Genomic DNA, 14,053 nt, shown 5'->3' on the forward strand with positions numbered 1-14,053 from the left:
TAACATCACATCGCAGTTGATAACACAAGTCGTTAAAGCAACTAAATGGCGCACACCCACGCATACTCCGAAGAGATTTCAATTGCAAAGGGTGTACAAGAACACAGCAGGGCTGTAGATTTATGGTGTAGCGTGCTGGTCAGTCACCCCACCCTGGGTGAAGTACATAAGATGTCCAGTGATCATGTTTTAAGAGCGTTTGCTTCGAGTGCCGATGCATGTCCTGTAGACTACAGATTGACCGTGTGCCTCACTCAGACAGACTAGTAACGTTGGGTTTCCCACGCCATCCCTCTAGCCTTGAAGGTTTGACGGGATCGTTCATCACAGGGTGGGCTGTGAGAATATGATATCGTGACTTCAAAATAAGAAGTCAGAGCCTGAATTGAACCTGCGCTGAAAACTGTCTCTTACCTGGTCCCCGCCTTGTCGCCCATCTCCGCAGGCCTTTTCCTTCAACAAGAGAAAGATGCTGTGTAACAGATTTGTAAGCGAGCCGAGACTTCGAGTAAAGCGGTCCTCCTTCCCTCAATCACTGCCACTCTCGCTGGATAGTTTCCGCAGCCCAGAGACGGAAGCCTCTCGCCCCACTCCGCTCGCTGCCGCTTCAGACAGCAAGCAACTGGGCTTTGGCCTCAGGGTTTGATAGGCACCGCGAATAGCCAATCAAACGTGGAGACATGCCTGACGTCATTCGATGGGTCATGAAATCCTCCTACTTTGCCCTAGGGACTACCAATCAGAAATGTCGTTTAGAAAGAACGTGTGCTGCCCAGTACAGTATGAGGAAAAACTAAAACATTTACATATTTACGTGCATCATACGGCGTATCCGGGAATCTGTTTAAGGTTTCATGGAGAAACTGAAAATGTGTTTGTAATATAACTGACAGGATTTGGATGGATTTTGCGTTTTCATCTAAATGTCAACAGCTAAAATGTTATCTCGGAACGCAGATCATTAAAATGTCAAAATGATGAGGCGAATGACATTAAACAGGAACGCAACAGACTGCGAGGGACTGATAAACTGCGTTTGTGAAACGAGAGTTAATTTCCTCCATGACGAACTAATATAGAGTTCCTTTATGAGTGCATATGACTCCCATCTAATTTCAGCATGTCACTAATGTCATTATCGAAAGAATTCCCATGATGGCATTATGTAAGGCAAACATGAACTAATGGCTCATGCAAACTTGTACAATAAAATAGAGCCTTGCGCCATCTAGTGACGTAAATTTAAACAACAGTCACACAATGTCACTAAATGAAAATCAAATATATCTGCGGTTGATTACGAGTTGATGAATAATGCGCTTCCATAGTCATATGTGTGACCCTGGACCACAAAACCAGTGTTAAGGGTCATTTATTGATTTATACTTAATAAATAAGCTTTCCAGTGATGTATGGTTTGTTAGAATGTGATAATATTTGGCCGAGATACAACAAATCTGGAATCTGAGGGTGCAAACAAATCAAAATGTTGAGAAAATCGCCATTAAAGTTGTCCAAATGAAATTCTTATCAATGCATATTACTGATCAAAAATTACGTTTTGATCTAATTACGGTAGGAATTTTACAAAATATCTTCATGGAACATGATCTTTACTTAATATCCTAATGATTTTTGGCATAAAAGAAAAAAATTATGATTTTAAACCATACAATGTATTTTTGGCTATTGCTACAAATATACCCGTGCTTCTTAAGACTGGTTTTGTGGTTCAGGGTCACATATGATACAGTGATAATATGGATCTCTGTGTTAAGGAGGAAAACACCTCAATTTTGTTCAAACTTAGTGCAGATTGTTATTTCTGTGACCAAAAATAAGATGAAATTCTGATAGCTTGTAACGTTTAACAGTATAACAGAATACCTAAAAAATGCCGATTAATATCAGTTTCCACTCTATGTCTTTCAGTAATATAAATACAAATATACCCATGCTACTTATGATTGGTTTTGTGGTCTAGGGTCACGTTTAGAAAACAATCCAAAATATCCTATAAGATTTTGAAGAAAATTTAAAATCAGGGATTCATAGTTTAAACTTTGATTATTTAAAGACATACTGCACTAATGACTTCATTACACAGGGTCTGGCTTCCTAAACTTGACTTTTGAGTAGGCTACATTTGTGAACCATTATGCAGCAAAAGCTATTTTTTAAGTGATGCATATTTATGTAAATTAAAACTGTTGCTTTTATATTGAAGAAAGAAGTATACATAAGCTTCATCTATGGCTGAAGGTCGCCAAAATCTTTCCTACACCTATTTTTCAAAAAGTTTTTCAAAAAATATTGTGCATACATTATGTTAGATATTGTCATCAAGGTCCATTCATGCTGTACTCTCTCTACATTCTTGGTCTACAGTTAAATTGGCAAAATGTTAATTATTTGACCAAAATAAGAGGGATCATACTGTCACGCGGGTGTGCAGGACGAGACGATAGACGAGATTACCAATCAACAATAAATTTAATAGAATTCTCCAGGATGAACAAGGCAGGAACAGGCAGGAACACAGAGGGCTTTCACACACATCCAGATAACGTTAAAGACCGACAAAAGACTAAACTCAAAGACAGACTTATAAAGGGCAACTAATTATCAAACAGAGGTGACACAGATGACTAATGATTACAAGGACAGGTGAAACAGATAATGGCTAAACACAGGGCTAAACCAAATGAACACAGAATGGCAGGGGAAGACAATGGGAGAAACCAATGACAGACGGGGTTGTGACATCACGCCCCCCTCCGGAAAGGCGCGTCCTCGCGCCGTGGAGAAAACGAGAGGGGCGGAAGAACAGAGTACATAAGGGAGGAGGCTTGGGCGGAGGACGGTACCCCTGGAGGGGGACAACAAACAAAGTCAACAGAGTCCAGGGGGGCGACGAAGGTGGGAGGAGCCAGGGAGGAAACAGGAGGGGCCTGAAGCAGGAGGAACTGACCCAGACCACAGCCATGATGACGGCCCACGGTGGAGCCGACGGAGGGAGGAGCCATGGTGGAGGAAGGCGTGCCGACTCCATGGGGCCGACCGACAGAGGCGGAGCAGATGGCGGAGGAGCCCGAGGCGGAGACGGAGAGCCGATGATCCGGGGTGACGCCGAGGATCCGGAGGGCCAAGGTGGAGCAGGCTCTGGCGCCCGAGGCGGAGGCGGAGTCCCGGAGATCCGCGGCGGAGCCGGAGCGACAGAGGATGGAGGCTGTGCCCGCAGGAAGGAGGAGTCCCAAGGAGCCGGTGGGACGGCGCGACGAGGCACAGCCGGAGGAGCAGAGTCCTGAGGAGCCGATGGGGTGACGACTGACCAGGGCGGAGCCGGAAAGACGATGGAGCCCGGTGGAGCTGGTGGATCGACGGGCGACGGTGGAGAGGAGGGCGTCGAGAGCCGTGGTGGAACCGCGGGGTCGAAGGGCCGAGGCGGAGTCCAGGACTCGGAGGCTGGAGGCGGAGCTGAGGAATCCTCCAGCCGAGACGCCGATGGAAGCTGGCAGTCCCGCGGCGAGCCCACTGCACAGGTGGATGACTGAGGGTGAGCAGGGGGACTGACAGGTGATAGCGGAGATTCAGGAAGGCTGGGCGAAATCAGCGATGACTCTGGACGACTGGACGGAACCAGCGGAGATTCAGGACGGCTGGACGGGACCAGCGGAGATTCAGGATGGCTGGACGGGACCAGCGGAGACTCAGGATGGCTGGACGGGACCAGCGGAGACTCAGGCATAGGCAGAAGAGGGCGGGTGGGTGGGAAGTTCAGGCAGGCCAGTGGTTCTGTGGAAAAGTCTATTAAGTCCCCAGAGTGTTGCTCATTCTCACCCCCAGTGGTGGTGCAGTGGGCAGGGCTCTCTGTAGCCCTCTCTTGCTCCACGTCGTACTCCACCGTCGCGGATGTAGCAGTCGGCTCTCGCACCTGGTCCGATGGGCCCGGCTCTGGCTCTGTCGCTCTCGGCTCGGGCTCTCCATCGTCGGTGGGCTCGGGCTGCAACTCCGCTTGTCGGGGTGATGTTGGGCTGGGTTCTGGGTCTGGAGTGGGGCTGGTGTCATCCTTCGCGGTCAACGAAGCTCTGCTGGACACCAGCACCCACTCGATGTAGTCGGCGAGGCTCTCTCGAGGACCCTCCCCGGACAGCTGCCTCTGGATGTTATCATTAAGTCCCACGCGGTAGAACGTGCATAGGCAACTGTCCGGGTAGTGCGTGAACGGGGCGAGGAATATAAAGTCTCTGGTGTGGTCCTCGAGAGAGCGGTTCCCCTGCTTCAGGAGGAGGATGAGGACGGCGGGATCATTCATGACGGGGGGGAAAAAAAATTAACTAAACACTGATACAAAAAAAACGGAAAATAAACGCAGGGGAAGACGCCGTGAATTTTTTTTTTTTGGGTCGGTCTTTCTGTCACGCGGGTGTGCAGGACGAGACGAGACGATAGACGAGATTACCAATCAACAATAAATTTAATAGAATTCTCCAGGATGAACAAGGCAGGAACAGGCAGGAACACAGAGGGCTTTCACACACATCCAGATAACGTTAAAGACCGACAAAAGACTAAACTCAAAGACAGACTTATAAAGGGCAACTAATTATCAAACAGAGGTGACACAGATGACTAATGATTACAAGGACAGGTGAAACAGATAATGGCTAAACACAGGGCTAAACCAAATGAACACAGAATGGCAGGGGAAGACAATGGGAGAAACCAATGACAGACGGGGTTGTGACACATACAAAATGCATGATATTTTTTATTTAGTACTGACCTGAATAAGATATTTCATATAAAAGATGTTTACATATAGTCCACAAGAGAAAATAATAGTTGAATTTATAAAAATGACCCCTTTCAAAAGTTTACATGCCCTTGATTCTCAATACAGTGTTGTTACCTGAATGATCCACAGCTGTTTTTTTTTTTTTTTTTAAGTGATAGTTGTTCATGAGTCCCTTGTTGCCCGCTGTTCTTCAAAAATCCTTCAGGTCCCACAAATTCTTTGGTTTTTCAGCATTTTCGTGTATCTGAACCCTTTCTAACAATGACTATGATTTCGAGATTCTTCATTTCACACTGAGGACAACTAAGGAACTCATATGCAACTATTACAGAAGGTTTGAATGCTCACTGATGCTTCAGAAGGAAAAATGATGGATTAAGAGCCAGGGCTGTAAACTTTTGAACAGAATGAAGATGTGTACATTTTCCTTATTTTGCGTAAATATATATTTTTTCATTTAGTACTGCACTTCGGAAGCTACAGAAGATACTTACATGTTTCCCAAGAGACAAAATAAGTTACATTTACCCTGATCTTCAAAAAGTTTTCACCCCTGGCTCTTAATGCATTGTGTTTCCTTCTGAAGCATCAGTGAGCATTTGAACCTCTGTAATAGTTGCATATGAGTCCCTCAGTTGTCCTCAGTGTGAAAAGATGGATCTCAAAATCATACAGTCATTGTTAAAAAAGGGTTCAAATACACAAAAATGCTAAAAAGAAAAAGAAAATGGTAAGACCTGAAGGATTTTTCTGAAGAACAGCAGGCAGTTTAACTGCTCAGGACAAACAAGGGACTCTATCACTAAACAACCAAAAAGAAAAAAAAAATAGCTGTGGATCATTCAGGTAACAACATTAAGAATCAAGTGTGTGAAAACTTTTAAACACGGTAATTTTTATAAATTCAACTATTATTTCCCATTGTGGACTATGTAAACATATTTTATGTGAAATATCGTATTCAGGTTAGTACTAAATAAAAAATGTCACGCATTTTGTATGATCCCTCTTATTCTGGTAAAATAATTAACATTTTGCAGATTCTGCAAGGTGTATGTAAACTTTTGACCTCAGCTGTATATATAAGCTTCAAAGGCTTTTGCGATTTCAGTATGACTAGGTGCAAGGGCTATCGCTATAATAATTATAACTTTCAAACTTTAACACTTTAGTTAAGGATCAGTGGCTGAAGGTAGCCAAAATCATTCCTAAAGCTATCTTTGAAAGTTTTTCAATAAATATTGTGCATACAATACACTAGATATTTTCCTCAAGGTCCATTCATGAGGGTTTCTCTCTCATATATTCTTGGTACAGACATACAAAACACAAATAAAAATGTTTCAATTTAATTGCAAACCTCAAACATATAAAATGAAAATCATAGATACAGATAAGTACAGATTTATCATCAGCATCGTTTCTAACTTTATATTCAACAAAATATAAGAAACAAACTAGGGATGCACAACATGTCAGTGACCATATCAACACTGGCCAATACTGACATTTTGTTTAGATATAACCAGGACTTTTTTTTTTTCAATGCTAAATTTTTATGCCAGATTTCAAAGGTGCTAACAGCTCTTTTCTGCCTCATATTGAAACCTTTTGACCTGACTTCACAGCATTTTACAGTTTTTCAAATCAGTATTTCTAGAGTGCATTCCTAGATCACACAACAGTTCATATATAGGAAAGATAATACAAATATCTTTCCTACACTGATCACGGATGTGCTAATATATCATGTAGTATAGTTAACAACATATAGCGCACACCCCTGCAAAGGGACTAACTGACGTGCTGGTGGCAACTGCTCTTTTTAGCACTGCTTTTTTTCCTAAACTGGACAAGGAAGAGGAAGCTAATGATGGTTTCGGCATGAAATGTCTGATATCGGCGCACAGTTCCAAACTGTTACGCCTTTCCACATGCAACATACTACAATCATGAACAATATCTACTCAATGTCAACCATATACAGAGCTACACACTCAGGAACCTCTTAAACAAACAAACAAAAAATATATATATAGGGCAGAGATTTACATATACAGGAAGGGGGATTACTTGTGTAAAGGCCTTTTGTTATACAATTGGTAAAATGATACAAAGATGGGCTAGGAAGACACTGGCTACCATGATGAAGTGAGATCTTTACATGTGCACATGCACTCACACGCACACAAAGCTGGAAGTAAGAAACTGTGGTAATAAGTCTCTCACTGAAAGCACACAAAACATTCCACTTCTATTAAAACAACAACGGGGCTATGAAAGACCACCAGTGTATTCCGTATCTACTGGACTTGAATGGGGGAGAAATAGGTATTATAATCAGAATTGATCAAACATACAAAAATGACAGTCTATTCATCATCATCATATTCATCATCATCCTCTTCTTCGTCTTCATCCTCCTCATCGTCGTCGTCATCCATATTGCTCTTCATCATGGGTTTCGGAGCCATACCATTTGCCACCATTCCCATGCTCATCGACATACCCCCAACCTTGCCCTTCGTCTTGTAGTCTGCAACATCCTGCACAAAAAGGAAACATTGTTATATTGGAAAATACTGGAATTGTGATTTAGTGGACTACTGAAGCATTTAGATCGAGACATACCTTCTGATACTTGTCCTTCAGCTTGTTGGCCTTTATCAGATAGGGTTGTTTGTTGGAATCTGTGAGGCTGTTCCACATCTCACCAAGTTTTTTGGCCACGTCTCCGATGCCCAAGCTAGGATACTGAGCCTTGATTTGTGGACGATGTTCCGAGCAGAACAGGAAAAATCCAGAGCTGATGATCATAAAAGGTGGCGAGATAAATTTATTCATCAACATTTGTAAGATAATGCTCTATTTACCCTGGAAAGAAAATAAAATAAAATTAATAACTATCATTGAAAGCTCCATGTAACAAATAAGATGCCAGAATATAGCAAACTAAACCCTGTCCTACCCTAGTGAAAAATAAATGCACTGAAATTTATTTGAAATACATTTATTATATGCCAAGTATACTACAAATCTACCTTTGCACTACCTTGCAATTGTACTTTTAGTGTACTAAACTGGTATACTTAAAGTCTGCTAAATTGGAACAACTAATTTTGTACTTAATGCAGTTTAATTGTGCAGAAGTAGTGCAAATTGCAAGTATACTTTGGGTGCACCTTAAATATCTTGCATTTAAAGACTGATATTATTCAAAGATCATACAATTCTCATCAATAGTGACATTAAAACACATTTTAGGCTTAATATTAAGAAATGTGCATTGTGCACAAGCAGTACTCCAATATGTCAGTAAATATGAAAATAGGTTTGAACTATACTATAAATATATTTTCAATATATTACTTTTTTACTAGGGTAATCAAATGAACTAAATATCCTTTACAATAACTACATACAGACAATTTTCAAAATGTGTGTCAGGTCTACTCACGCTGGTCTCTTGGGTGCGTTGGGATCCTTCTTTTTGCCTCTCTTGCCTCCAGGCATGTAGTGCATCATTTCTTGATCATAACGCACCTTGTCCTGTTTGGCCATATCTTCAAACCTGGATTTCTCTTTATCGGACATCGCCTACGCAACAAATCAAGAGAATTTTTCACTGAGAATAGGAAAGTACTTCTGCATTGCTTTATTTAAATCATTTGAGTCAAATATTATTGGAACATTTTATCTCAAAACTAACCTTCCATCTTGCAGAGCATCTTTTGGAGAATTCTGAAAAGCTGACTGGAATCTCGGGGCTTTTCTTCTTGTGCTCCTCTCTGCATGTCTGAACGAAGTAGGCATAAGCAGACATCTTGCCCTTGGGCTTCCTGGGGTCTCCTTTTGCCATTTTCGTTGGATGAGAGGGGCCTGTGTGAACTGACGTCTTCTCTTGTGCTGTATTTGTATCTAAAATGATAGGAAATAAAGCGTGTAAAAAACAATAATGTTACTCAATTTTGTCGGGTGTGACTATTAAAAATTGATAAAAACATAAAATGTCTTATTGCACTTATTTTTTTTAAATAGGACTACATTTCTAACATCAGTGGGGTGCAGGGCTTATTAGACTAAGATGATACACAAAGGGAATTCCAGACCCGTCCTTCTTGCATGGGGGATGTGAACTGATTATTAATGAGACTGATTGGTGTTCACAGCCTTTTTTTTTTTTTTTTTGGAAAAATACAATGTGCCACCGCCATATTCTTTGTGGCTAATGTGCTAGAGCTATTAACAATACACCTTTTATTGTTTGTTATTATTAGAAAAGTTTGGACTACTCTATTGCACAGACATGAATTTCCTTCATAGACACTCTTATAGGTTACACAGAAACGCACTTGGGCGCTCATGTGAGGACGGTTGTGCGAAGCAATAAAACCCACTAAAAACAAAAAGCATCTTTACACGAATGCATCCTCATGACAGAAACTGTTGTTTATTTTGCTAAATCTTTCACACCTTATTAATAATTTATTTCGAGCTCAATCGCTGTTCTTGGTTTAAAACTATGCATTACAGCGTTCTGCCCGTTTACAAGCATATAGAGGCTATTATATATAGTAACTGGTATAAGCTCTGCCTTGCGCTGCTGTTCTCCATTCATTAAAATGGCTTCTTTGCAGCGCGAGCAAACAGATGGGTTGACCGTGCAACAAAGCAACACACACCCCCTTGGGTTTAAAAGACGATTTTAGCGACCCAAAGGCTTTGATTAAAAGAAAAACATATTAACTAACTAAAATAAATATTGTACTTTTAGTTTAAAATGACTGTAAAAGCCTGTCAGATCCCATTTCGGCGCATTTAACTGTTTTTCCAAGTTGAGCCCTAGCTGTCGCTTGGCGCAGTGCTGCCTTAACAAAGACTACAGCCAGCCATTGCCTATGCGAGTGTATCCAGCGCAACTGTCAAGCTGGAAAAGATGATAAATCGCTATGCACTGTCTTTATTTTAATACAAAGAGTTAGAGATAGACATTACAAAGCGAAAACGAAAGGAACGGGCAGTTTTGCATCTGAAATGGATGTTTTCTCTCTGAAATTATCCCGTCCTTGCTGCGTGAAGGAATAGCTGCTCGTCAATGGTTTCAATCGCCAGCCATTTTAATACACGGCAAGCGCGCTTGTTTAAGTTGGAAAAGGAAAAATGCAATAACATGTTTCCAGCGCGTATACAGTTCCGTATTTCACATAATGAGATAAAGAGCATAGAATAATAGCATAAGCGAATGTTCTCGAGGACAAAATATTTCATTACGTGAAGATGTCATCGAAATCGGTCTGTATAGAAGAAGGCTGGGTGGCTCATAGACAGGACACAGCGAGCCATATTCAGCAGCGATGCGCGTATAGAATACAGTCCGGGGAAAAATCAGTTTAATAACTTTTAATCTTTCACTTAAAGAAAATGAAACAGTATTAGTGCTAATACCAGTAAATCTAAAAATGACGTTTGACCTCTGTAAAAATACAGTTTTTATTTGTTTTATTGACATTTCTGTGATTTATTAGAAATCTCTCAGAAAGACAAAACGCAAACATTATCAAACAAACTGCAAATATGCATAACTCCTTTTTGACCTTCACATATGAACGTATTTATTTAAAAAAAAATCACATTTATTCTGTTTAGGGAAATAAATTTTAATTTCACATTTAAATAAAAACATATATAAATATGAATGAAATAAAACATTTGAGCTTAAAATGACTGAAATGTGTTGTGTTAAATATTAGACGGCTTTCCGTACCTGTGTTGTTGAGTTGATAGAAATCTCGCCACTGTCTTCCCTTCTCTCTCCTCTTTAAACCCCATGCGCTCAGCCTCGCGCTAGCTCAACACGAGACCGGCCTGATTGGCTAGGCAGTCTCGCCGATTCAAAACAACCTCCATTCCTCGCCATTGGGCCGCGCTGCATGCACATCTAGCGACTCTTCTTCCAGATTGGTCCTGTTGAGAGTTTTCGTATGCCCGACCTCTTTACTTTGGAGGATGCCTCAGAGAACTTGCACAGAGAAACTCGGAGTTTCAGTTCTTCTACATTTTCCATGGTAAGGTTAGTGCCACACTTTGTCAACACGGATTTAGAGGATGCTTAGTAAACCTGCAAAGGTATAAACAGTAGGTTCCCATTCTTGTATGTTGTTTCGAGTTGTATTTTCTACTATGAGTTAATATCTACTGTAGTAATTATTCCCACCAAAATACAAAAATGGATTATAGTCCTGCAAGGACAAAAGACTGGGCAAAAGACTTTTGTAACAATTGTAAGTCAAATGTCAAAAAAGCAGGACAGTTCATCATAATTACATAAGTACAATTACATTATAAATGGGCCATTCTACAGAACTGGTCCAAGGTCAGAATTGGAAACGTCTAGAAAAAAATATTTTTCCCCAAAAATTGTATGTATGCAAATTGTATAATAACCAAGGTACACATTTCTAGTAATTGTGCAGTTAATTCCCATTTTGGATTTTCAGGATGTTTTGGGAATACTTGTCCTCTCCTCAAATTTGTCACTACCGAAACACAGTAATAATAATTTAATTAGAAGGGATATTGACCTATTAAGGTTTTGCTTACATCTACATTGTAATTTTTTTTGTGCTATTTTCTAAATTTTTAAGAGGTAAATCAATAATTTCTTTACCGATATTTCATGTCATTTATGAGATTTGTTGTATTTTGAATCCAATTTATCTTTGTAAAAGGCAAAAAGTTGATTATACTGATTTCAAAGTTAGAGGAGTAGTTAATAATAAAGATAATGTACTCACCCCCTTGTCATCCAAGATGTTCATATCTTTCTTTCTTCAGTCGTAAAGAAATTATGTTTTTTTGAGTAAAACATTTTAGGATTTCTCTCAATATAATGGACTTCTATGGTGCCCCCGAGTTTGAACTTCCAAAATGCAGTTTAAATGCAGCTTCAAAGGGCTCTAAGTGATCCCACCCGAGGAAGAAGGGTCTTCTCTAGTGAAACGATCGGTTATTTTCTAAAAACATTTACAATTTATATACTTTATAATCTCTACACAGAGTACACAAAGAGCTAGACAAGATGAGCATTTGAGGTTAAAAAGTATATAAACTGTAATTATTTTTAGAAAATAACCGACATTTGTTAGATAAGACCCTTCTTTCCTCGGCTGTGATCGTTTAGAGCCCTTTGAAACTGCATTTTGGTAGTTCAAACTCGGGGGCACCACAGAAGTCCATTATATGGAGAGAAATCCTAAAATGTTTTCCTCAAAAAACATAATTTCCTTACGACTGAAGAATGAAAGACATGAACATCTTGGATGACAAGGGGGTGAGTACATTATCTGTATATTTTTGTTCTGAAAGTGAACTACTCCTTTAAGGATTCATTAGTTTAAATATACATTGAACCAAAAACTACCATAACATCTTAGTTGATAATTTAGTATACTTTATTTTTGCCAATACATCCCATGTACTGGTAGTGACTGCACGTTTTTGGTAGTGCTTTGGTAGTAACCACATTACATCACAGACTGTTACAGAGACAGTTTTATGGGATAACACCCCCCAAAAAAACATGTCACTACCGAAACTCCACAAAATATTTTGGTTATGATTGTTTCAGTAGTGACAATTTTATGGAATAATACCCAAAAAACAAAGATGTCTCTACCGAAACTCCACCAAATGGTTTGGTAGTGACAATTTTAGATACTTTTGAACCTAGCTCAAAGAGGCTAGTTAGCACATGGTTAGCTAGCACAGTTCTGAACAGTGGTACACATATAAAAACTAAATGTTATGGAATAACTCCCAAAAATGTGTTCTTAATTAATAATAATAATAGTTATATGTTTATTTTATATAGTGCCTTTCTACAAACTCAAGGTCACAGTACAGTATCAGAACAGGAAAATAGGAAATAAGGGAGAAAGCAAAAAAAAAACAAAAAAAAACATAATATATACACACACAAGTACAGATAAACGTTGGAACCAGGCATGAAACAGAAAATGCAGTCAGTCATCAGAGAAGCAAGAGAGGAAGAGAAATGATTTAAGGTGAGTTTTGAAACGCTCGGCCACCAAGCGATGCTAACCTGTAACGTGGGACAGACAGCAGAGCAGTTTCTGAGGAGAGTAGTGTGCAAAGTGGGGAGTAAGTGTGAATGAGATCAGAAATATATAGGGGAGCAAGACCATGACGTGCTTTGAAGGTGATGAGGAGAATCTTGTATTGGATACGAAAACGAAAGGATAGCCAGTGAAGTCTGTGTAGGATGGGAGTAATGTGACAAGATTTCATTGAAGAAGTGAGGACCCTGGCTGCAGAGTTCTGGATGTATTGAAGCATTAACGTTGTGTTTGGTAGACCATAAAAAAAGAGAATTACAGTAGTCAAGACGAGAAGTAATGAAGGCATGAACCAGTGTCTCAGCATCATTGATGTTTAAGAAGGGATGTAAACGAGTGATATTGCGAAGGTGAAAGAAGGCAGTTTTAGTGAGTGAAGAAATGTCAGGTAGGAAGGAGAGAGTGGAGTCAAAGATTATACCAAGGTTTTTAACATTGGCGAAGGGTCGGGTTATGGTCCCAGCAATGTTAACATTGTCAGTACAGAAAGAAGCAATATTTTTAGGTGAACCAACAAGTAGAAGATCTGCTTTATCAGTGTTGAGTTTGAGAAAGTTACTGTACAGAAAAAAGGTTTGGTAGTTTGGTAGTGACGTTCCTTAAAGTTATACACAGATTTTTCAGACTTTTGAACACATTTACCCCCATAGTTTTATAATTTAGTAAAAGTAAAATATAAACTTTTATAAAATAAAATATACTTTTTATAAAAAGATACTTTTAAAAACCAAACTAGAAAAATTTTGCATAAGTTGAAATTTAGGGGTTAGGGTTTGGGACAGCCACCTCCCAGTTGAAAGTACCCAAAAAATTATGTATATTATACGTTAAAGGTCCCATATTGTCAAAATCGAAATTTCCTGGCTTTTTTTCATGATAACTGAGGTCTAGGGGCTATGTAACTACCATATGAGTTTCAAAACAGTCAATCCACAGTAAACTGCACACAGCCTGCTTAAAGTAGCTGTTCATTTTCACAAGCCACTGTGACTTCCGCAAAGATGTGACGTCCAATCTACTCAGTCACCGCCTTCAGTCACCACCCCGAGCACCAACCACCGTCCCACCCTCCTTTTGTCAAACCCAGACAACATCGCGTCCAGTGTTGCCAGATTGGGCG

General features: G+C 40.0%; 2 protein-coding genes across 2 annotated transcripts in view; both read right to left on the reverse strand.

Moving 5' to 3' along the window:
• arrb2b (arrestin, beta 2b) overlaps positions 1–618 on the reverse strand; it is a 63,491-nt gene extending 62,873 nt beyond the window's left edge. Inside the window, exon 1 of the mRNA XM_073836256.1 lies at positions 415–618. Within this exon, the coding sequence (XP_073692357.1) occupies positions 415–437 (23 nt within the window). The 5' untranslated portion in view covers positions 438–618. The remainder of the gene's footprint in view (positions 1–414) is intronic.
• A 5,513-nt stretch (positions 619–6,131) lies between these two features.
• Positions 6,132–10,686, reverse strand: hmgb3a (high mobility group box 3a). Its single transcript, XM_073836267.1, has 5 exons — positions 10,563–10,686; positions 8,508–8,716; positions 8,256–8,395; positions 7,430–7,604; positions 6,132–7,344 (listed from the first exon to the last, which is right to left on the reverse strand). Exons 2-5 carry the CDS (start codon positions 8,655–8,657, stop codon positions 7,171–7,173), a joined length of 639 nt encoding a protein of 212 aa, XP_073692368.1. The 5' UTR covers positions 8,658–8,716; positions 10,563–10,686; the 3' UTR covers positions 6,132–7,170.
• Positions 10,687–14,053: the final 3,367 nt, after the last annotated feature.

The sequence above is a fragment of the Garra rufa genome, chromosome 3, assembly GCF_049309525.1.
Source record: "Garra rufa chromosome 3, GarRuf1.0, whole genome shotgun sequence".
Taxonomy (NCBI): domain Eukaryota; kingdom Metazoa; phylum Chordata; class Actinopteri; order Cypriniformes; family Cyprinidae; genus Garra; species Garra rufa.